Source organism: Lathamus discolor, chromosome 2, assembly GCF_037157495.1.
Source record: "Lathamus discolor isolate bLatDis1 chromosome 2, bLatDis1.hap1, whole genome shotgun sequence".
Taxonomy (NCBI): domain Eukaryota; kingdom Metazoa; phylum Chordata; class Aves; order Psittaciformes; family Psittacidae; genus Lathamus; species Lathamus discolor.
The window spans coordinates 108821571-108843495 of record NC_088885.1 but is presented as its reverse complement, the minus strand read 5'-3'; the positions used below and the strand labels follow the sequence as shown (position 1 = coordinate 108843495).

The 21925-nt window shown below is 42.0% G+C and overlaps 1 protein-coding gene across 3 annotated transcripts in view; it reads left to right on the top strand.

The window, feature by feature from the left end:
• Nucleotides 1-830: 830 nt before the first annotated feature.
• LOC136008568 (uncharacterized) overlaps nt 831-21925 on the top strand; it is a 47514-nt gene continuing 26419 nt past the window's right edge. For all 3 annotated transcript variants that reach the window (XR_010610143.1, XR_010610142.1, XM_065668028.1), the window contains exons 1-2: nt 831-894; nt 17499-18632. Coding sequence is in view for 1 of the 3 variants with exons in the window: in XM_065668028.1 (XP_065524100.1) it covers nt 17586-18632 (1047 nt within the window). In the remaining 2 variants the exon portion in view is untranslated. The remainder of the gene's footprint in view (nt 895-17498; nt 18633-21925) is intronic.

Below are 21925 nucleotides of genomic sequence, written 5' to 3'. Positions count from 1 at the left end.
TTACGATTTTAAAAACATGGAGGCACTATCATATTAGGGAGAGATTTATCAACAAGAAGTATAATAAAAGTCTTAGAAGTACCTGCAATGTAATGATCATTCTTTCTTCGAAGCATAGCTAAAGGCAACAATATTTGGTTGCAAGACCAACTTATGCAACACCATTATTTACTCCCTTAAATTTCCTTACCTTCTCAAAGGTCAGCCTAAAAATCATTACCTAAACACTCACTCTTCTGCTTAATCAAACTGTTTTCTTAGGGGCACATATTTAACACTAGTCAATTCATTAATTTCAAAATGCTGGAAAAGCATCAACCCAAATCAATTGGATCCCTCCCTTTAGAAGCAACACCTAAAGAACCACAAAGCTTTATCACACACCTTCTTAGCTTGACTTAATCACCAAATACCACTAAGAGTGTCTTCTCAGCAAATTGCAAGCATATACAGGGAAAAATGGGGAAAGAAAGAACATAGTGAAGGAGAAGCTTTTATACAAGTAGGTCACAACCAGCCCTAGGCATTTATTCATTAACACTTAACTGAGAGTGTCCAAGATCCTCAGGTGTCCTGTGTAACAAAACAGGCTAAAGCAGTAAAACTTTAAAGAAAATATTTGATGTTTCAGCTGTATCAATGTTTGCTCTGCTGTCTTCCCAATCTAGCAGATAAGTGGCAACTTGTAGTAGCTAAACTGCAGGCTTTTTCTCCTAAATGACCTCTTTACTCAGCACAGGTGTAGGTGGGTCACATTCATGAGACAGGCCCAGTCATGTGAATTTTATTTGATATAAAAAGCCATCCAATTCTCTCTGTTGATAAGGTGGGTTTTAGTTAAGAAGTGTGTGTGTTTCTGGGTATTGGTAGCTGAAGTGTTTAAAGGATTCTTAGGTAAGTTGTCAGTGTTGCTACCAGCTGGTAGGTGTGTAAGTAGCTGTTTAAGCTTTATTTCATAACTGTTATTGTGTTATAGCCTTGTTCTTTGAAGTGTTGTGATTGGTGAAGTAGAAATGCTGCTCGCAGAGGCTGATGAGTTATAGCTAATGTGCTTGAAAAATGATTAAGGGTAATAGAAGTTTTTGGGTTGGGAAAGAGGAGGCAGAGAATGGTGTGGTTAAGTTAATTTGATATTAATGAGGGTAAAATGCAACTGCTGTATGTGGAAAACTGAATTGCTCAGTGTACTCATATTGAGGCTTTTTATTATGGCTCTGCATTGTACCTTATGACCCTGTTTTTACTTCTAAGGGAATCGCCCTTTGAAATGTGATCTTTGAGGTATTGTAGTGATGTCCATTAGCATGGGCTTCTATAGCAGGAGATAGCAGTCTGTTGTGAATCTAGATTATGAATTATGAATTTATATCTTTCCTATTTTAAGTCTCAATATTTTTGACTGTGTCTACTTCTGATGCTAATGTGATTAGGGAACTCAAGAGGAGCAAAATCCAAAACTACTTAAACTGAACCTACGTTCCACTTCTTTTAAGGGGGAGGGGCTGGGGGAAAAATATTGTAAAAATAATTTTATTTTTCCTTTGATTTGTTTTTTATTTTAACTAATATCTGTCCTTGGAGTAATTTGGCCTTGAACACCAAGTTACGAGTCAATGCTTGTTTGTAGAAACCTGACCCTCTAAAGATATGCTTACTTAGCATGCTGGGGTATTTTGTTGTTGTTGTCTTTAATAGGCCTTCAAAGATCTGCAGCTTGAATAATAATCTAAATCTAAGGTTGTTAACAACTGACTGTAGGCCTAACAAGCTACTGCCACTGGGGATAGCTAATGACAATAGTGTCCCACTTATTTGTAATATGTCTTGGTTTTGTTTATGCTTTAGTATTTGCTGTCATGATGGTTTTAAAGAAACTTTTCTGTCCTCTTCTTTCATCTCAACATTCAGGATATCCTTTAGGTTTGGCATGTGATCTGACAGCAACTTCAAGATGAACTTGGTATTTACTGGAACAATGCCAAGTCAGTAGCTTTGAAGTGCAAATCTCTTGTTCTTTTTGCTAGGTATGTGCAGATGAGCACTGGTAATGCAGGTCTACCTAGCCCTGAGAGTACTCAGTAGTATGCCTGGGGGAGGCTAACCTGTAGCTGAGAGCATTTCATCAAATCAGGAGATATACCTTATGGCTTTATAGCACTGTTGAGGAACTAGGGAGTGATGCTTGGGTAAGATGTAATGAGCCCTTTGCCCTTGCCTCTCACTGACCTCTGGCTGCCTGTTCTGTCTTGCTGTCCTGAGAGCCTATCTGCAGCTACTGTTCCTTTTCACCTATGGAATGACTTTTTGAGTCCAGTTTGCCTCTTCCTCTTGGCTATGGGGTAAGTCTGCTGTGACTTTACTTAAGCTTTCCAACCACTTTAATAAGAGCACGGCCTTGGGAGATGTCTTTGTCTGGGAAGCCAAAAGGGGGACACTGGGAGAGGAAAAATGCTACCTGAAGTTGTTTGTTCTGATCTGCAGAGTGGATTGGTGGGCCTTCTGAAGACTGCTATGAAGATGAAGTGCTTGCTGTTCTCTCTTAGGTAGTCTTTCTTTTGGGGTCCTTTTACTGCAGATAGGAACATATGGTTATGCAGTGTAAAGGGTTTCCACAATTAGGAAGTGAGAGAGCTGATTTATAATCTAATGTTGATACATATCAACAGTTTGCATAACTAAAATGCATGTTTAGGTTATATAAATATGTGCATGCATATATATGCACACAATATGTGTGTGTATATATATGTATGTATACAGACTGTAACTTAAGACTCTTTTTGCCTATTTCAATACTTAAAAACAGCCATCCCCCAACCAAGAGCATTTTTTTCCAGGGCTCCTTTATTAATTGTTGTTTTTTTGGTGTTCCTTATTCCTCATACTGATGTTGCACATGACGGTGTCAGACTGCTCTGAAATGTTGAGTGGGTTATCAAAAAAAAATTTTCTGTAAGCTTAATTCAAAGAGTTCTATATTCCTGCACCTCTTTTCCATGTTTCCATATAATCTTAGGAATTTAAATAGATCAACTACAGTTGATGTCTCTTCTTGATCTATTTGAGTTGCTTCTGAAGCAACTGATCATATGCTTTCATCCCCATGCTGGTGGTGCAGCTGCTTGCTCATTGAAGGCCCAGCTTCTGAAGTTCTGGGATGGTTCCATGCCTCTAAAGTGGCTGTAAAATTGCTGGTTCTTATAAGTAATCAATGCTAGTTCATTCTTGGAAAAGATTTAATCCACACAAGGGTTTTGATGGAAAGGTTCAATTACCCTTTCTCTTAAGCTTGATTGTCAGAAGCAAAAGGAATAAAGGAGATGGGACAGTTTCCATAGCTCTTAATGATATTGTGCTTTACTCTGCAATTAATAGTATTTATAGCTTTATGTAGTCTCTCTTCAGCCTTCTTAATATAGAGAGGTGACTTGCTGTTTCCTAAAAATCCATAATAAAGACAAAATAACTCCTGTAAATAACTTTTTTTATATAGTTTGAGCAGTTAAATATGGTATTGTTTCTCTTTTCACACACTAAAAGTCAAAACAATTTCTAAGGAACACGAGCCTATACACATGCTGAAGGTGTATTCAACAAATATGTAAAGATTACTTATCTAGGAGCATTAGGTAATATTTTCTTTTCCTGTGGATGCTTCTGAGTAATAGCCTTATTAAAATATCTACAGAAACAAGCTTGCCTTTGAAAAGCTTGTTTCTTTGTTCCTAGATTATTTAATCTAGTGAGTGTCGTGAATTTCCTTTCAGCTCCTTCTGTTTTCTAATGTGTTGGAATGGATATGTGTAGCATTGCATTTGAGGTGGAGATGACTGACCCAAAAGAAGGCCTCTTCTGCTGTGGGTATTGGACCCACCTTTAAGTGTACTAGAGAATTTCAGCCACAAAAAAATGTTACAAGCCACAGTATGTAAGAATTGCTTGCATAATATATACCCAGACCTGTTATTCATTCCCAGGAGGATCCTAGCAAATTAAGATTTCATTTATGGAAAACACCTGTTTTTCAGGGTTGTCTTTTCTTTGAAGACTCAACAACAATCTCAAATATATCAAAGCAGTTAATTTGTTCCTGTTTTACTCAAGTGTTGGCAAGGGTGTGCCTTAGCAGCTTCCTAATAGATGTTTAAGAAGTTGTGTTCATAACTGTAGCAAGCAGAAGCTCTCAACACATTATGGTTAATAATTACACATGGGTTTAGGTGACAGGGTTAATAGGCTGCAGTGAGAGCTCAGGTTTTAGTTGTCACATTTGAGAATTCATTGTCAGAGATATCTTTCACCAGAGATGTCCAAATGTGATGCTGATTTTTAAACAAGTTGGGGGATGGGAAGGAGACAAGTTCTGCATTTAGTGTGATCTTGCTGCTTCTGAAGGTCAGTAAGTTGGATAACCGATGCAGAACTGAGCTTTGTCCAAAATCATGCCTGTAATTCAGCTGTGTCATCCTACAACTTGTAACTTTGGGTATATTGTGCGGTTTAGTAAAACATTGCATAGTACGAGACTAAATTTGTTCATCAAACTTTAATTTCCTCGTGGCAGCTTGCCTAGAGGCTGTCAGAGGTATCCTTCCCCTCTGTCCTGACACAAGCTCTTTCCTAACCCATCCCAAGTAAGCTGGCTCAAATGCTGTAGGTAGTTAGTCCCATGAATACACTGAGGATCATTCCCTCCCAACACATCCTGCTAATAGAAACCAGGAAAAAGTTGATAGAGGTTTTAGTTTCTTTAGACTTGCAGTCTAACAGCTTTCATGGTGATAACTGTGAGTAGGTTGCTCTTGGTTGTCATTGAAGAAAGCTTTATTTTTTATTTTGATACCCCAGACAAAAAGGCATAAGCATCACAAGGAGAGTTTGACAGAAGCATGTTACAATATGTACTATGTGGCATAAAAGCATTAGTTCTTGACTCTCTCCATTAGTCATATTCTAGTAATGCAGGTGGAAATATGTCTTATCCACCCCCCCACCCCCAAAATAAAAAGCCACCACTCAAACAACAAAACCAACCAACCAAAAACCCCAAACCCAACAACAACAGCAAAAAAAAAAAAAACCACCAAAAAACCAACAACAAACAACCAACCCACAAACCAAAACAGGAGAAACTTGAACTTGATGGACATCGTCTTGCCAGAGTAGATAAAGGAGTTTCAGGTATAACTGTTTTCTTTATACCCTGCAACTCTTCTTCAATTTGAGAAGAAAATTACTTTCTTGATAATGGTCAAGAATCACAAATGCTATTTGCTTTGTTCAATTTCCCCTGCTGTATGTGCGCAAGACAAAAAGGCTGTGTACTACTGAATGGTAGTTGACAGCTCATACTTGCAAGATGGTATAATAGTAATGTACTTTGTAATTTCACTACAGTCCAGTGTGTTGCCGCTATTTCTGGCTTTAATACAAAATGCAGATTAGCAATGCAGGATTACTGTGCTGTACAGGGGTATGTCAATAATAGCATGTGCTCTAGAGAATGCAAAAATCCAAACCACAAACCCTGTGCTGGAATGTTAGGTACAGTCTTTGTGTCTAAATGTGGTGAGCATGTGAATGTGAAATTTAAGAGAAGATTTGCCAACTCCTGATATCTCTCTTATTTCTCTGCCTCCATATGTCTTTCCAGTGGCTGCCTCTTATGTCACAGTTTCCATCCCCCAGCTCAGATGCTTTTATATCTTCTTTAGAAGAAGGATCTGTGTTCCTCTAGCAGAAGGCATGCATAATGTGAGCTTCTTATTGAAAGAGGAGCATTTTCTCAGACCGTACATATACTTTGATTTTACTGAGCTGTCCTTTGAGAATACAGGTAGGAAGGCTGGGAATAAATAGCATTAGCTTTCATATCTGAGCAGGTCTGCAGTCTCTTGGTGCAGGGTAAACTGCAACAGGAGCATGACTATGCAGAAGTGTTTGTTTACATAGCGGAAAAACCATCCCAGCTGTGACACAGGGGCTTGTTCTGTTTACACACATCAGTACACAAGATCATTTTTATTAACCATGTCTCAGAAATCCTCAAGGAAGTGTATGTGATAGATTCTTAAACATTATTGAAAAATAGTCCGGTTTGCAGTAAGGTACGTGTTGTAACCTTGCTCCAACTGAAGAATGAAAAACGCTGTTTCAAGTGCTTCAATACAAAAACAAAATACGTCAATAGAAGTTGCTTTGCAAAGAAGGGTTTAAGCTACTGACTTTAAACTCTTGTTTAAACAGCAGAAGTATAACTTTCCCATGTAACTCGAATTCTGCATTGCTAAAATGCATTTCTAGCTAATATTTGTTCCATGTTGCACTATAGGTGCAAACCAGACCTTATTATGAATAATGTGTGCTGTCAAAACCAGTGGCTTTTACTATGTCCTTTGGGCAATTAGCAGACTAGCAACTGAGTTTAAAGTAATTTCTTATCCTTTATGTAAAGAAGAATTTAGCTTTTTTTTTTCCTTAAGGATACTTATAAAATGGGGGCAGTTTGTTTTCCCTTACTTATGAAAGTAAGAAGAAATATGAGATGGGTTTTATTTTTTTCAGTGGGTTTGGTTTTTATTGGTTGGTTGGCTTTTTTAGTGGGCTTTTTTTCTTTTTTTTCTTTAATGGGTTTGAGAGATGCTTTTTCTGGTCCCTCAGGTACACTCCTCTGGGGAGAGAAACATGCTGACCTTCAGCAGCTCTGTGCCTGCCTCCATCTCAGCTTGCATCCTATGTTGCTGCGGATGCTGGTCAGACATTCTCCTGCAGCACTTACTGCACAGTTGGCATGCCCTGGCTGTACTGTGTTCTGCCATGTATGCTTCTAGCCTAAACAGTGTGTTACCCTCAGTCCTTTCACGCTTCTTGCTTGAATAGTGTTTGTGTAATTGGCTGATTAGAAAGGCTTCAGGCAGGCGTGAGCTAAGGACCTGACAGTAAGTGGTTTGGATGCTCATATGGGGTTTGAAAATATGCATAATTAAAACTTATAGTAAAGGCTTAGACGTCCAGATACGGTATTATCTTCTGCCAAGATTGTGTACTCAGGCACTTAAGATGGAAACATACAGATATCCTTGTGTACTTAAAGAATAATTACTTTAAAGGAGAAAATAATGTATATTTGCTTTTTCAAGTGGATATGAGGTACTTCAGGAGAGCCATAGTTTACTGCATAAATCCTTTAGATTGCAGATGATCATTGTGACTGGATATTATTGGAGACAGTCATAAGCAGAGGGTTAAGTGATGTAACATATAGTATTTCTGATTAATCTCCTTAATTTATAGCTGGAAAGTGGACACTTGAAGTATTCTGACTTGTGAAATGTTGCTGAAATAATAGAATCTATAGAAGTACATTAAGAAATTCTCTGTGAGAGTAGGTGGTCAGTATCTGGACTGTACTGTCTCAAATACACAGGTGTAGGTGTTGGTCTAATTCTAGCAGTGTAAACCATGCTTTTGCACTCAAAATGTTTTGAAATGGACAGAAGCAGTTGGGGAAGAGGTGTCCATCCTGTGCAGAGCTCACTTAGTTCATGGGTGCTTCTGAAGTTCTGGTGTCAATGGGTGATGGGAGTGCCAGCTCTGAGCTGGTGGTGCCTGGGAGTGTGCAGGCATGGAGAGCCAGACTTGAAGCTCCTGCCTGTGTGAGAAAGAAAAATTGTTTACCAGAACAGGGGTTTCCTGGATCAGTCTTAGTCTTAGCCTTCTCACCAATATGTTTAGTGAAGGCTTAGGTACTGCTTTGTGAAGGAGTAACCAAGTCAGCACATACCTGCAAGGTCTGCTTCTGAGCAGATGATTATGTGTATCCTCATCCTTTTTAATTATTATTTCAGTCCTGGTGTTCTAGTTTCCCATGTATCAGAAGTGATCAGAATCATAGAATAGTTAGGGTCAGAAAGGACCTTAAGATCATCTAGTTCCAAACTCCCTGCCATGGACAGGGATATCTCACACTAAACCATGTCACCCAAGGCTTCGTCCAACCTGGCTTTGAACACCACCAGGGATGGAGCATTCACAGCTTCCCTGGGCAACCGATTCCAGTGCCTCACCACCCTCACAGTAAAGAACTTCCTCCTTATGTCCAATCTAAACTTCCCCTGTTTAAGTTTGAACCCATTACCCCTTGTCCTATCACTACAGTCCCTAATGAAGACTCCCTCCCCAGCATCCCTATAGGCCCCCTTCAGATACTGGAAGGCTGCTATGAGGTCTCTAAGCAGCCTTCTCTTCTCCAGGCTGAATTGACTCTTGCCTTTTTAAAGAATGATGTTTGCTTGCATAAATGATATGCCTATCAAAAATCAAAGTAATCTCAAGTGTGTGCTAACTGATTATCATTTGTAGATAATCTAAAGTTTGTCGTGTCTTACTACAAGAGTAACATGTTCATTTATTCTAGGAAGTGTAAAGGTGCATTTTTAAGTGCAGACTAACATGGTTAAATGGATTGTACCTTAACTGAGTTTTGCTTCACTCAAAATGGGGTGGGGGTCAGCAGGGATGATAATTTAAACCAGCTTCGAAGGTACAGAATACCTTCTTCTATTACACCTAAAGGATCAGTACAGCATCAAGGATAATTGTTGTTTAATGGCTGCTTGGAGATTTTTATAAGGAAAAGCAATGACTGGGACATGTTTTATGGGTGAATCAGTTCTTGCTGCAATGAGAGTGTGACACAATTTCTTTATCTTAGTATAAAGAAACTTCTACAAAACTCTCTTTAACAGAGTAACTCTCAGGGGAGCATGTATTATTTGAGGGAGGAAGGTTTATCTTGCATATCTAACATTTTTTCTAATTATAGTGTTTTAAACAATGGCTAATAAAGCGAGTTACATGCTGTCATTTAAAAGCTAATAACTGCTTTCCACTTCAGAAGAATGGTGTTGGCTTTTCTTCTCTACCAGATAGTGGTGGTCTTTGTATGACACTGTAGTCACTATTATATACATAGCACATGCTAAATGCTGAAACTGTACCCACATGCAGATATGTTAGTGGTGGATCATTAAATACAAGCCAAGCCTTTGTTATCTTTCATCTGTACTCTGGGAACAATTCATTCAATGTAGTCTGACAATGTGTTGAATCATAATGAGCCACTAAAGAAAAAAGAATCTTTGTGAAGTACATGTTGCCTCTATGAAGTGTGGGTCTTTCTGCTCTAAAGTCTTTCTACCAAGCATAAATATCGTTTGGTTCATGGCTCCCACTTCTCTCATTTTCATCCTCCACCCCTGTTCCTTGGCCTTACCTATGTCGGTAAACAAACACTGTAAATTTAGTGTTGGTGAGGAATTAGTGGTCTTCTGTTAAATAGCAGCTTGGAATACCCTACTCATTTGTTACTTGGGCTACTAGTCAGAAAAAGATAGACATGCTGAAATACAGCATTGGTTTTGAGGAGGTGAGTTGCCTCATTTTGCCACTTTTGTACAACAAAAATAGGCTAGAAAATGAAAATGTCAAGAAACTCTTGAACCTGGGTGCTTCTTTATTAACAGATAACAATACACACAAAGCAACCAACCAAGGGTTTTTCTTCATTCTGAATTTGTTAGGTTTAAACTGTGAACACTACTATGTGAAGACTTGAGAACATTGATGTTTTTGATCACTTAGTCACTGTTTTCTGTGTTACTTAACAGTGGCTCTGTATTCCCTCCCACCTTCACCCTTCTTCCTCCCCCTATATTAGACCTCTAGCAAAAGGTGAGACAGGATAAAATGTTTAGGTAAAGCAAGTTCTCTGGCTAAGGTTGTGTTGTACAGATGACTTGCTTACTGAATTTTGGTTCCTCAGTTCTTCCTGCTACCATTTCTTGTCAACTGCAACAAAATTTCACACTTACGAAGGTGCAATAAACTGGGAAGAAAATCAGGCCCAATAAATTGTATGTGCTTTCTCCTAACTTAACTTGATTCAGATTTCATTGATAGGGAATGAACAGATTTGTGGCACACTATGGTGACCTAGAAGATGATGCTATTAATACAGAAATATTGTTTCTAAGAGTATTTATGGTAAGTCTGTTGATCTGCTGCTTCCTCTTCTACTTAGAATTGTAGAATAGTTAGGGTTGGAAAGGATCTCAAGATCATCTAGTTCGAACCCCCCTGCCATGGGCAGGGACACCTCACACTAAACTATCTCACCCAAGGCTTTGTCCAACCTCGCCTTGAACACTGCCAGGGATGGAGCATTCACAACCTCCCTGGGCAACCTATATCCAGTGCCTCACCACCCTAACAGGAAAGAACTTCCTCCTTATGTCCAATCTAAACTTCCCCTGTTTAAGTTTGAACCCATTACCCCTTGTCCTGTCACTACAGTCCCTGATGAAGAGTCCCTCCCCAGCATCCCTATAGCCCCCCTTCAGATACCGAAAGGCTTCTATGAGGTCTCCACACAGCCTTCTCTTCTCCAGGCTGAACAGCCAGACCTTGCTCAGCTTATCTTTGTATGGGAGGTGCTCCAGTCCCCTGATCATCCTCGTTGCCCTCCTCTGGACTTGTTCCAGCAGTTCCATGTCCCTTTTATGTTGAGGACACCAGAACTGCACACAGTACTCAAGGTGAGGTCTCAGAAGAGCAGAGTTAGAGGGGCAGGATCACCTCCTTCGAACTGAGGTCATGCTCCTTTTGATGAAGCCCAGGATACGGTTGGCTTTCTGGGTTGCAAGCGCACACTGAAGCCAGCCCATGTTCATTTTCTCATTGACCAACACCCCCAAGTCCTTCTGCGCAGGGCTGCTCTGAATCTCTTCTCTGACCAACCTGTAGCTGTGCCTGGGATTGCTCCAACCCAGGTGCAGGACCTTGCACTTGTCATGGTTGAACTTCATAAGGTTGGCATCAGCCCACCTTACAAGCATGTCAAGGTCCCTCTGGATGACATTCCTTCCCTGCAGCATATTGACACCAAGCTGTGTGGTTTGGTCATCGGCAAACTTGCTGAGGGCACACACAATCCCACTGTCTGTGTCCCTGAGAAAGATATTAAACAAGACCAACTCCTGAGGGACACCACTCATTACTGGTCTCCAGCCTGACATTGAGCCACTGACCACAACTCTTTGTGTGCGGCCGTCCAGCCAGTTCTTTATCCACCGAGTGGTCCATCCATCAAATTGATGTCTTTCCAATTTAGAGACAAGGATGTCGTGTGGGACAGTGTCGAACGCTTTGCACAAGTCCATGTAGATGACATCAACTGCTCTACCCCTGTCCATTGGTTCTGTAGTCCCATCATAGAAGGCCACCAAATTGGTCAGGCAGGATTTCCCCTTAGTGAAGCCACGCTGGCTGTCACCAAGCACCTTGTTGTTTTTCATGTGCCTTAGCAAGATTTTGTCAGGCACAGAGGTGAGACTGACTGGTCTGTAATTCCCCGGGTCTTCCATTTTCCCCTTCTTGAAAATGGGGGTTACATTTCCCTTTTTCCTAGTCTTTGGGAACTTCACCTGACTGCCATGATTTTTCAAATATGATGGCCAGTGGCTCAGCAACTTCATTTGCCAGCTCCTTCAGGATCTGCAGATGGATTCCATCAGGCCCCACGGACTTGTGTGCGTTCACATTTTTAAGGTAGTCTCGAACCAGATCCTCTCCTACAGTGGGCCCAAGGTCTTCATTCTCACAGTCCCTGCGTCTACCTTCTAAGAACTGGGTGGTGCAGTCAGAGCCTTTGCCAGTGAAGACCGAGGCAAAGAAGTCATTCAGAACCTCAGCCTTCTCCAAATCCTGTGTAGCCAGTTCTCCCGAAAGCTTCCTCAGGGGGCCTATGTTGTCCCTAGTCTGTTTTTTATTTGCTATGTACCTGTAGAATCCCTTCCTGTTACCCTTAACATCCCTGGCTAGGTTTAATTCTAACTGGGCCTTAGCTTTCCTAACCTGGTCCCTAGCTTCCCGGACAACATATCTGTATTCTACCCAGGCCGCCTGTCCTTGCTTCCACTTCATATAAGCCTCTTTTTTTTCCTTTGAATTTTCCTCAGCAGCTCCTTATCCATCCAAGGAGGTCTCCTGGCCCTCCTGCTGCAATTCCTTCTAGTTGGGATGCAGCACTCCTGAGCTTGTAGCAGGTGATCCTTGAATATCAACCAACAGTCTTGGGCCCCCTGCCCTCCAGGGCTATATCCCATGGAACCTTACTAAGCAGGCTCCTGAAGAGGCCAGAGTCTTCTCTTTTGAAGTCCAGGGCAGTGAGCTTGCTGCACGCTCTTCTCACTGTCCTGGGGATCTCAAACTTGACCATTTCATGATCACTGCAACAGAGGCTGCCCTGGAGTGTCACATTTCCAAACAGCCCCTCCCTGTTGGTGAGCACAAGGTCAAGCATGGCACCTCTCCTTGTCGGCTCCATTACTTGCAGAAGGAAGCTGTCTTCCACACAACTGAGGAACCTCCTGGATTGCTTGTGCTGGGCTTTACTGTCGTTCGAACAGATGTCAGGGTGGTTGAAGTCACCCAGGTAAACAGGGGCCTGTGAGTGTGAGGCTTTTCCTATCTGTCTGTAGAGTGCTTCATCCACAGGTTCTCCTTGATCAGGCAGTCTGTAACAGATCCCCACAGTAATGTCTCCCATCGCTGTTCTCCTTTTAACCCTGACCCACAAACTCTCTGTAAACTGCTCACCTGTCCCCAGACAGAGTTCCATACTCTCCAGCCTATCCCTGACATAAAGGGCAACTCCCCCTCCCCGCCTGCCAGGCCCGTTTTTTCTAAAGAGCCTGTAACCTTCCATTCCAACGCTCCAGACCTGGCATACAAACTTTGGTGCTGTGCTCAAGACACCCAAACCCCGACTGTGACACCACCCTTTTAACAATTTATCAACTTGGCCAATCTTCCTAGCTTTTTTTAGCTCCTCCCCTGTGTCCGGAAGAATTGACGAAAAGACTATGTGAGCTCCAGAGCCCCTAACCACTTCTCCCAGGGCTCTGTAGTCCTTCTTTATGTTCCCCAGGCTACTACTATCTGTATCCCTAGCACCCACATGGATCACTAGGAGTGGGTACTAGTCCATATTACTTAATAACATGGGAGCAGAATCCTGAAAAGGCAGTTTAACAAGAAAAATATACAAGTATCCGATGTCCATGCTGCAAAGCATGTAGTCATTTCTGGGGAGAATAAGGCCTGATGACCACACAAATATATCAGAAGGCTGAGGAAAGTGGCTTGTGTAACTACAGCCTTCTAGCATGGCTGGACAAGTTGCATGTTTTAAGCATAGGTTGCCAGAAGGCAGTATTGTTTAGAGAGACTTCTGCTGCACCTAGGTCTGCTTGCCCCAAATGCGCTTTGCCTCCTGTACATCAGATTATTTCAGCAAACTGATAGCTTTATTGGGAAGAGGAATGGAACAGGGAAGAGGAGAGGCAGAGGGGGAGCAGGTAGGGTACTGACGCCCCAAGCAGCTGTTCACATGTTGGGTAAAGCATGAGAAGTGAATTACTACAGTGGGCAGGTGCTTATGCTTGACCAGTACCTTGGCAAGTCTTCCCTTTATTCACAGCAGTCTAAGCAGCCTCTCTGGACTTTGGCAAGCCCTCTCCTTAGCTGCTGATCTGCATCCTGCTCTCCTGTACTTAAGGAGTGAGGGAGAGGACTTGGGGCAGAAAGCAAGGCCCTTGACTTTTATTTGGGGTTTCCCAGACCAGTGCCAGTGAACTTGTGTGTTACTGTCACAGCTGAGGAGTTTGACTTACCTGATGAAGGATAACTGTGTAAAAGCTGTTGTCATGGCTTATTTTCTGCTCAGGGAGACTGGTTCGCATGAGCCGGGGTGGCTGTAGCAGATTTCAGCACCATCCTCTAGAAGTATTGAGGCATTGTTACCCAGTCATCAGTTTTCCGTGGGGCTTCCCTGCAGTGTAAAAACTGTTTCTGGGTAGAAGTAAACATTGCCAAGCTTCATAGAATCATAGAATAGTTATGGGTTTCTGTATGGTATAATAATTTATCACTGACAACAGGAAATTATTTCACACTAGATGAATTAAAGCTTAGAGCAGCGGATAATTATGTATTGTCACTTACTTTGAGCATCTGACTACTGTAAGACTGAGGAGGTGAGAAGCAGCAGAGGGCGAACTGAGGCCTTTGGCTAAATGCTGCCTACATCTATGTAGGATAGGTGAACTTTCCTTCTGGATGTTTATAGACCCTTTTGATCAAGGGTGGTGCTAGCTAGGCAGAGTTAGTAGCTGTTTCCAGATTTAGGCATGGGGCTAAAGGCTGCAGGAGCTTCCCTTTGGAGTTCATGCTTTTGCTGTTTCAGAGGTACTGGTTGGGATGCAGGTGTCTGCAGAAGATCTGTTGAAAGGCTAAAAGTGGAATAAGCAACTTATTTGAAGAAAGAGCTCTCATATTTTACATGTTTTGGATGTGAGTAGGTGGTCTAGCTTTTTTTCAGGAGCTCCAAAAATATGTATTTCAGGGTTTTTTAAGTCCTATAGGAGAAGGAACCTTTCTTATTTGTATAGACTGCAGTCTGTGGCACTTGGCTTTTGGCTGTCTGCCTTGCACTGGAGCTTACTGTAGGTAGATAAGTATTTGATGTTGTCACTTGCCATGGCTTGGCAGGGCTCTGGGCAACAGTGGGAGGAGTTTGAGGGAAGCTTGAAGCCTTCTGGGGTCTATAGCCACTTTTTATTTCAAACAGGTGCTGAAGTGTTTGAAGGACCAAGATGCTACCACTTTGTCAACCTCTGAGGAGTTCAGGTTGTACAACAGAAGGCAGAAAAGTCTTGAGCCCTTAATTCCTGACTTGATGATAGCCATGAAATGGCTGCAAGGACTCTGTGGACTTGTGAATAGTGTAGGGGTGGCTGGGTAACAGTTGCAGCTCTAGTTATTTTAGGCGGTGGTGATGTCAACGGGAGATTTTGTGGTAGATTTGCATCTATGAAGCAACACAGGTTTAAGAGCAAAATAGTGTAGGGAAAGAACTGTATAATATTGACAAGACTACTTGGATGTTACGTATTGAAAACCATAAAAGATGTCTGTTAGTTTGTAAAGAACACCAAAGCTTTTTTCCATGCACTACTTTTATACTCAGCCTGAGCTGTCATGTTTTTCTATCCTACATTGGTGGCAGTCTGCAAACTCCTCACTGAAAGCTACTGCGCAGGCACAAATGTATGAATTGACAAGCTTGTAAGTGTTAGCTTGGGAAGGGAAAAAACCCAACAGAAACCAACAAATAGCCACCACCTTGGCATTTGCTACTTGTTTTAAGAAGTTACGTGTTTTAAACAATTTCTCCCAGAGCAATTTAGGCTGTGTAGAAGGGTTTGTCTAAATCTGTTGCATCATACCTCAGCTGTGCATCTCATAAGACAAAGACTTCAGTGGGGTTTATGAAGTTCTAGTGGCATAAGTCTTGCTGTCACTTTAAGTGCATTAAACATAATTTCTGACTGAGTGACATGCATATAAATACTTGTTTACAGAGTAAACTGAGTTTACTATTTTACTCAGATGCTGCATTCTCTGAATCTTGCTGAACTATCATAGTATGTACTTACCAAGGCTTTGCACATTCTTGAGACTTGACTTCTGAAGGAGAAAAAGGGGTTTACTTTCTCAAATAGCTTGACTGTGAGGAAGGGAGTGTAATAGTGTCTCAGCAGCTGATATTCCATTAAAAGTATTTTAAAAATGCACCTGTGTTCTACAGAAGTTACATGGTTGGAACGGGAGACTTCAATATTTTTCTTCCAGTCCTGTTGCTTGACAGCAATGGTAGAGCTTCCTTTAGTCTAAGCTGATGTTAGAGAGATACTTGAAAGTGAGTTCCATGCTGTTTCAGGATGAAGTATTATGCTGGATTCTGCCTTTCCTTAAGGATCATCTACTAGCTGATCAGGGACTTTGCATATCCCTGATTAAACACTCTTCAAGAAGGACAAAAATCTTTCATTGGAGCCCAGGCACAAATATCATGAGTAATAGCTGATTTTATAATTAGTTTATGACCACAGTGCTTCATCTCCAGAGGTAGGATCTATTTCCATAAGCATTTGGTCTCTTGCATTTTAAAAAGTCTTCATTAGTCTCTTTTTAAGGCAGTGGATTTGACATACAGGCAACAAAATTCCTAAAGTGTAATTGAGTACAAGATATGGAGCTAACTGATTAGTGAAATTACACATGAAGTATATGCAAGCATTCAAATCCACTTTTTAAAACTAGCCCTTGTATGGAACAACACCTGGATTCTTGAAAGTATATTAGCTTAATATGAACTCGGGGTGAGTTTCTTACGCTCCTCACCTTTAACCCACTGCAAAGAAAGCTTGCATTTTTTGTTTTTGTGGTTTTTGTTTTTTGGGTTTTTTTGTTGGTTTTTTGGTTTTGGTTTTTTTTTTTTTTTTTCATACAGGGAGAGAGCTGTATTTCCAGTGGCTTGGACTGCCCAGTATTAAAATATTTAGGTTGTGTGGGTTTGTTAGGCTTTGTCTATTCAATTGTGACTTTTTCATGGATGTGGGTTTTGTGGGGGTGGGGAGGGATCTAGTTTTCTTCCAAATTCTGAACAAACGTTTTGGTTGTCTTGGAGAGCAGAGAGAGCAGATTTGTGAAAAATATATCTGCCTGCTTTTTTTTTTTTTTTTTTTTTTTTATAGCTTCAGGGGGAAAAACTCAATGTTGCCATGACTTAAAAGGACTTAAAAGTTAAGGCAGGTCATAATCTGGGATCTGAACCATTTTTCAGGAAACAGATAAATTCTACAGACCAAACAGGATTTATTTACTTAGTTGTCTTCCTTAAATAGTGACACGTGTTTGGATGCAGTAGATCCAACTGCACTGAGGAGCTGTACTGATAGACAAGGAAATATGTTTTGGTTCTCTGGGGTTCTGTGGAGTTTGTCTCTGAAACAACTAGTAGGGTAAAAAAAAAATCCCTTTGGGCTTTCAGTGATATAAGATAGGATGAATCAAAGATCTTCAGATAAAGGAACACATGGCAGGATTTTGGAGTAGAAAAGCAGTAATGTGTACTTGGGAGGAAAAAAGCGTGTGCTGGTCTGATTAGATGAGAACATGTTGCTGTTACAGGAGACCAAAGCTTCACTGGCAAAATTGATTTTGGATATAGTCAGTGTCTGAGTCTTTGGCTCAGGTTATTCTTCTAATCTGGATTTCTTTACCTTAGGTAATGTACTTGTAGTCCCTTGATAAAGCCTACATCTATACTGCAGCATGCTATGAAATGGCATACTTGTACCTTAAAGTATGTGAGACCTAAACAGGGCAAGGGTAGAAGTCAAGACTATTGTACATTTTTAAACTACCACAGTGGTTTAATATTGAAGTGGGGTCTCCAGAGATTTTTAGATTGAGCTATTTGACCTGGTTGGTACTCCCTATACTGAGTGTAACTGCAGAGCTGAACCCTAACTGAACTATTGTAAGCAATTCTTTCTTTTGATAGCTATTGAGCTTTTTTCTTTGTTTTCCAGTTGCTTAAAAAATTACATGAAGTGCCAAAGAGGAGGAGGATCTTGAAGAATCCCCAGCTTTGGAGAAGAAATTTCTGTTGCTGTAGGATGGAGGTTGTAAAAGGGGACATGTGTAGGACTAGGCATCAGGAGACAGTCCAGCAGCAGGTTCATGTGGCTCGAAGTCCAGAGGGAGCTCAGCAACTCTGCTCACCAGTACAGCTAGGGCAAGGACAAGACCATCTCTCATCAGCACAGCTGCAGCCCCTTGGTCAGCAGCCCCAGGGAAGGGACAATGTCCATGTGCAGCTGCAGAGGCAGACAGCACAAGGAGGCATCACCCCAAACATGGGACCACAAGAAACAGACCAGGGGTGGCAGGCCACAGAGGTGATGGTGCAGGTGTGCCCACAGAAGATGAGCCAAGTTCTGGAGTCCCCAGAGGTGACTGTGAAGGTGCAACCCCTGAAGCCAAGCCCAAGATGGGAGGCCCCGTCAGTGACCGTGCAGGTGCAGTTACAGCGGGGTGGCCGAGGGTCAACTCTCCCGCAAGTAACTGTACAGGTTCAGCCACAGGAATGGGGACAGGATATGGCTGGCATCAAGGTCACTGTGCAGCTGCAGCTGGGACATAACCAGGAAGAGGCAATCTGCCTCCAGGACCAAGGTGAGGAAGCGTTAGGGAATGGAGAGCAGCTTGTTCCAAAGCAAAATTGGGGAGAGACAATAGCAGAATCTGAAGGTGAGAGTGGACTGACTGTGGCAGAGCAGGTGCCACAGGGGGCTCCAAGCCAAAAGCAGGATCAAGGAGGAGAGGTGACAAAACTCCAGCAGGGCCAGAGCCAAGAAGTGCGAAGAGTAGAAGTGATGGAGCTGCAGGAGATGCAGGTTGAAGACAATATAAAACAGGATGGGTTGGTGATAGAGGAGCAGACTGAGGATCAGAGCCAAGAGCAGGAACAGCTAAAAGCAGATCTACCCCTACAAGAGGAAGGTCAAAGAGCTACAGAGAGAAGGCAGGAGCAAGGAAAAGTCCAAGAATCACCTAAGGGGAAGGTGAAAGACCAGAAGGAAGACCTGGGGCAAGACGTGTCAAAGAAACGTCCACGAGAGACTCCAAATTATTTTGTCGCGATTCCAATAACAGATGATCAGGTATTTTGAAGTAGCTGTTCTATGAAAACAATGAAAACCTTAAATAAGTTAAGCATAAACTTAGTTACCTGGTTTCAAAGCTTGTTAAGAAGCCAGGCAGTGGAGCAGGAATTGATTGCTCCTGAAGTAGTCTATGTGGTCTGGTTGGGATGGAGTCAACTTACCCATAGCAGCCCTTGTAGGTGCTGTGCTTTGTATTTGTAGCTAGAACAATGTCAATAACACACCAGTGTTTTAGCGACTACTAGGAATTAAAAATCCCAAACAACACTTTGAGGATTGCCACTGACCTTTCCATAAGATCTGCCCTCAGTAATATCTTCTGTTCTATAATATTTTTCTAAATGAAAGTGGTGGCTTTCACCATCTTGCACTGTCTCATTCTATGGTGCCTTACAGCCATATTTAGTGCAACGGTGTTGACTTGCTTGTTCACTTCCTTCCCTGCTGAAGTTCACAACAGAGGGTGAGAGTTTCCTTTGCTTCTATGGAAGATTTTATTATGTATTATGTATTTATTCAATCTTTTATCCAACGAATGTGCCTTGACATCTTAGGTAGATGGTTAATTCCAGGAAGGCTGTGTGTGGAGTCTGCGCAGTTATACTTCATCCATGTTTGCAGAACTGTTGAAAAAGCAAGTCTTTCACCTTCGTGCTATTAAACCAAAGGACAGCAAACAGCAGAAGTACAAACGAACGTATTTTCTTCTAGAGCCTTTGTGAGGGACCTAAAGCATTCCAGTTACCACAGTAAATGTTCTTAAACATGTCAAGACAGCCTTGCAGTGCACTACAGGCACTGTCGTAGGAAACATGGAAGAAAATTCTAAAAATAATACAAAAGCTGGAGGGACAGATTTCACACTTTGTTCTTTAACTAGTTATGTATGATTGGTTTGAAGCCCTTAACTTTGGCATAACTGTGTGTCCCTTTGTAAAGTAAGAGAGACTACAGAGCGGCCCTGCAGAGAAGGACTTGGGGGTGCTGGTTGATGAGAAAATGAACATGAGCAGGCTTCAGTGTGCGCTTGCAGCCCAGAAAGCCAACCGTATCCTGGGCTGCATCAAAAGGAGCATGACCAGCAGGTCGAAGGAGGTGATCCTGCCCCTCTACTCTGCTCTTGTGAGACCTCACCTGGAGTATTGTGTGCAGTTCTGGTGTCCTCAACATAAAAAGGACATGGAACTGCTGGAACAAGTCCAGAGGAGGGCCATGAGGATGATCAGGGGACTGGAGCACCTCCTGTATGAAGACAGGCTGAGAAAGTTGGGGCTGTTCAGCCTGGAGAAGAGAAGGCTGCATGGGGATCTCATAGCAACCTTCCAGTATCTGAAGGGGGCCTATAGGGATGCTGGGGAGGGACTCTTCATCAGGGACTGTAGTGACAGGACAAGAGGTAATGGGTTAAATCTTAAACAGGGGAAGTTTAAATTGGATATAAGGAGGAAGTTATTTCCTGTTAGGGTGGTGAGACACTGGAATGGGTTGCCCAGGGAGGTTGTGAGTGCTCCATCCCTGGCAGTGTTCAAGGCCAGGTTGGATGAAGCCATGTGTGGGATAGTTTAGTGTGAGGTGTCCCTGCCCACGGCAGGGGGGTTGGAACTAGATGATCTTGAGGTCCTTTCCAACCCTAACTATTCTATGATTCTATATTTTCTGACCTTGAGCTACTTATTCCCTTTCTGGTGGAATAAGTCTTGAGTGCCCCCCCCCCCCCCCCAAAAAAAAAGCTCCTAAAGAATACAGTTTTGTTCCCAAAGCAGTGTTGTCAGTACCTTTATGAATGGGGATTTTTTTCCTTACTTTAGCCTCCTATAGACAATTGGCTTGCTCATGACAGTGATTTGTTAGCATCTGCTTAGGGTATGCAAAAGCAGACAGGGCCCTCACTTTGTACCTGTACCTACTGCATTCCTCTTGGCTGGGACACTGGTCACTTGGCTGGTGAACAGAAGTGTTGAGGTGAGGCATGCCCCATGCTGTGGACTTTGTAGGGGCAACAGGTGACTGTGCACTCAAATGCAGAGAAGAGAGAAAAGCTTTGGGGTGCAAAGACAAGAAACAGTCTCTTCCATCTGACAGAGGCAGGCAGGGGGAAGTCTTCATCTGAATCAGTAATTGCTGTGTCCCAGCTACCATGGGCAGAACTGAGAAACAGCATATAAATGGTATGAATTAATATTTATAATATGTATGCAATGTGGGATCTCTTCTTACAAAGCAAAAACTGAGTGTTAACTTGTGTGAACGTAGTGAAAATATAACTCTCTGCTACCAGCTTCTGCTATTAGTTTATGGTGCTTTTTCCAGTGAACCAAGTGGATATTGTTTGTTGCAATATATAACTTGAGTCCTATTTTTTCCTAGGGTAGGTTTCCATGCAGTATCTGCCATGACTGTATTTATGCTGCTGAAAGGTAATAATTAAGTAGGAAGGTAGTATCTGTTGTACTTTATTTTTTTTTTTTTTCCCCAGTGTGACAAGAAGCTGCAGTACAGCAGCTTTCTTTGGCAGGCTTTTGAGTTCTTGTTTTTACCTTAGTTGAGTGTAGAAACTCTTATGTATGTGTTAAATGGAGATGTCAAAGGTGCCTTCCTCTTGGTAGGCAATTATTTGCTCTGGCTTCGTCTTGAGTGAAATAGTCTCTGAAGGTTATCTGGAGGATGGCCTTGTGTAACTTTTGGTCATTTCTACATATGACTGGCTTCAGAGAGGTGAACAAAAGTGCAGAGCACATCAGGAAGATAAATGCCAGGAAGGGAAAATAACTGTAAGCTGGAAGACAATGTTGGCAGTTGAACAAATGGGTATGAAGTAGGCAAAGAATAAATCTAGGCTGGAAACCAGAGCGTTTCCTGCCATCTGAAGAATGAGATCATGGAACAGCTTGAGGGGACATGAATGCCTAACTTATTCTGCTATTTTAATGATATTTGAGTGTCCTAATATACATCTTGTGACCACATTCGGTACACCTCTACAAATGTCCTTCCCTTCTTTCTTGTTTTATTCTCTCTATTCTGCCCTTCCAGATTTCCCTGCTCCCACCAGCCAAATTACCAAATCTGGTAATTTGTCTGATCCCTGGCTGGATGCTCCTCCCAAGATATTCCCAGTTTATGATCCTCTTGAGAGTTACCTTTTAAGGGTGGCAGCCTTAGGGTAAGCTTTGTGATAGCAACACTGAAGGGTACAATACTGTAGACCTGGTATATGTGAAAGGTGAGTAAATAAATGTGTGTGTGTGTGTGTGTGTGTGTGTGTGTGTGTATGTATATATGTATATATA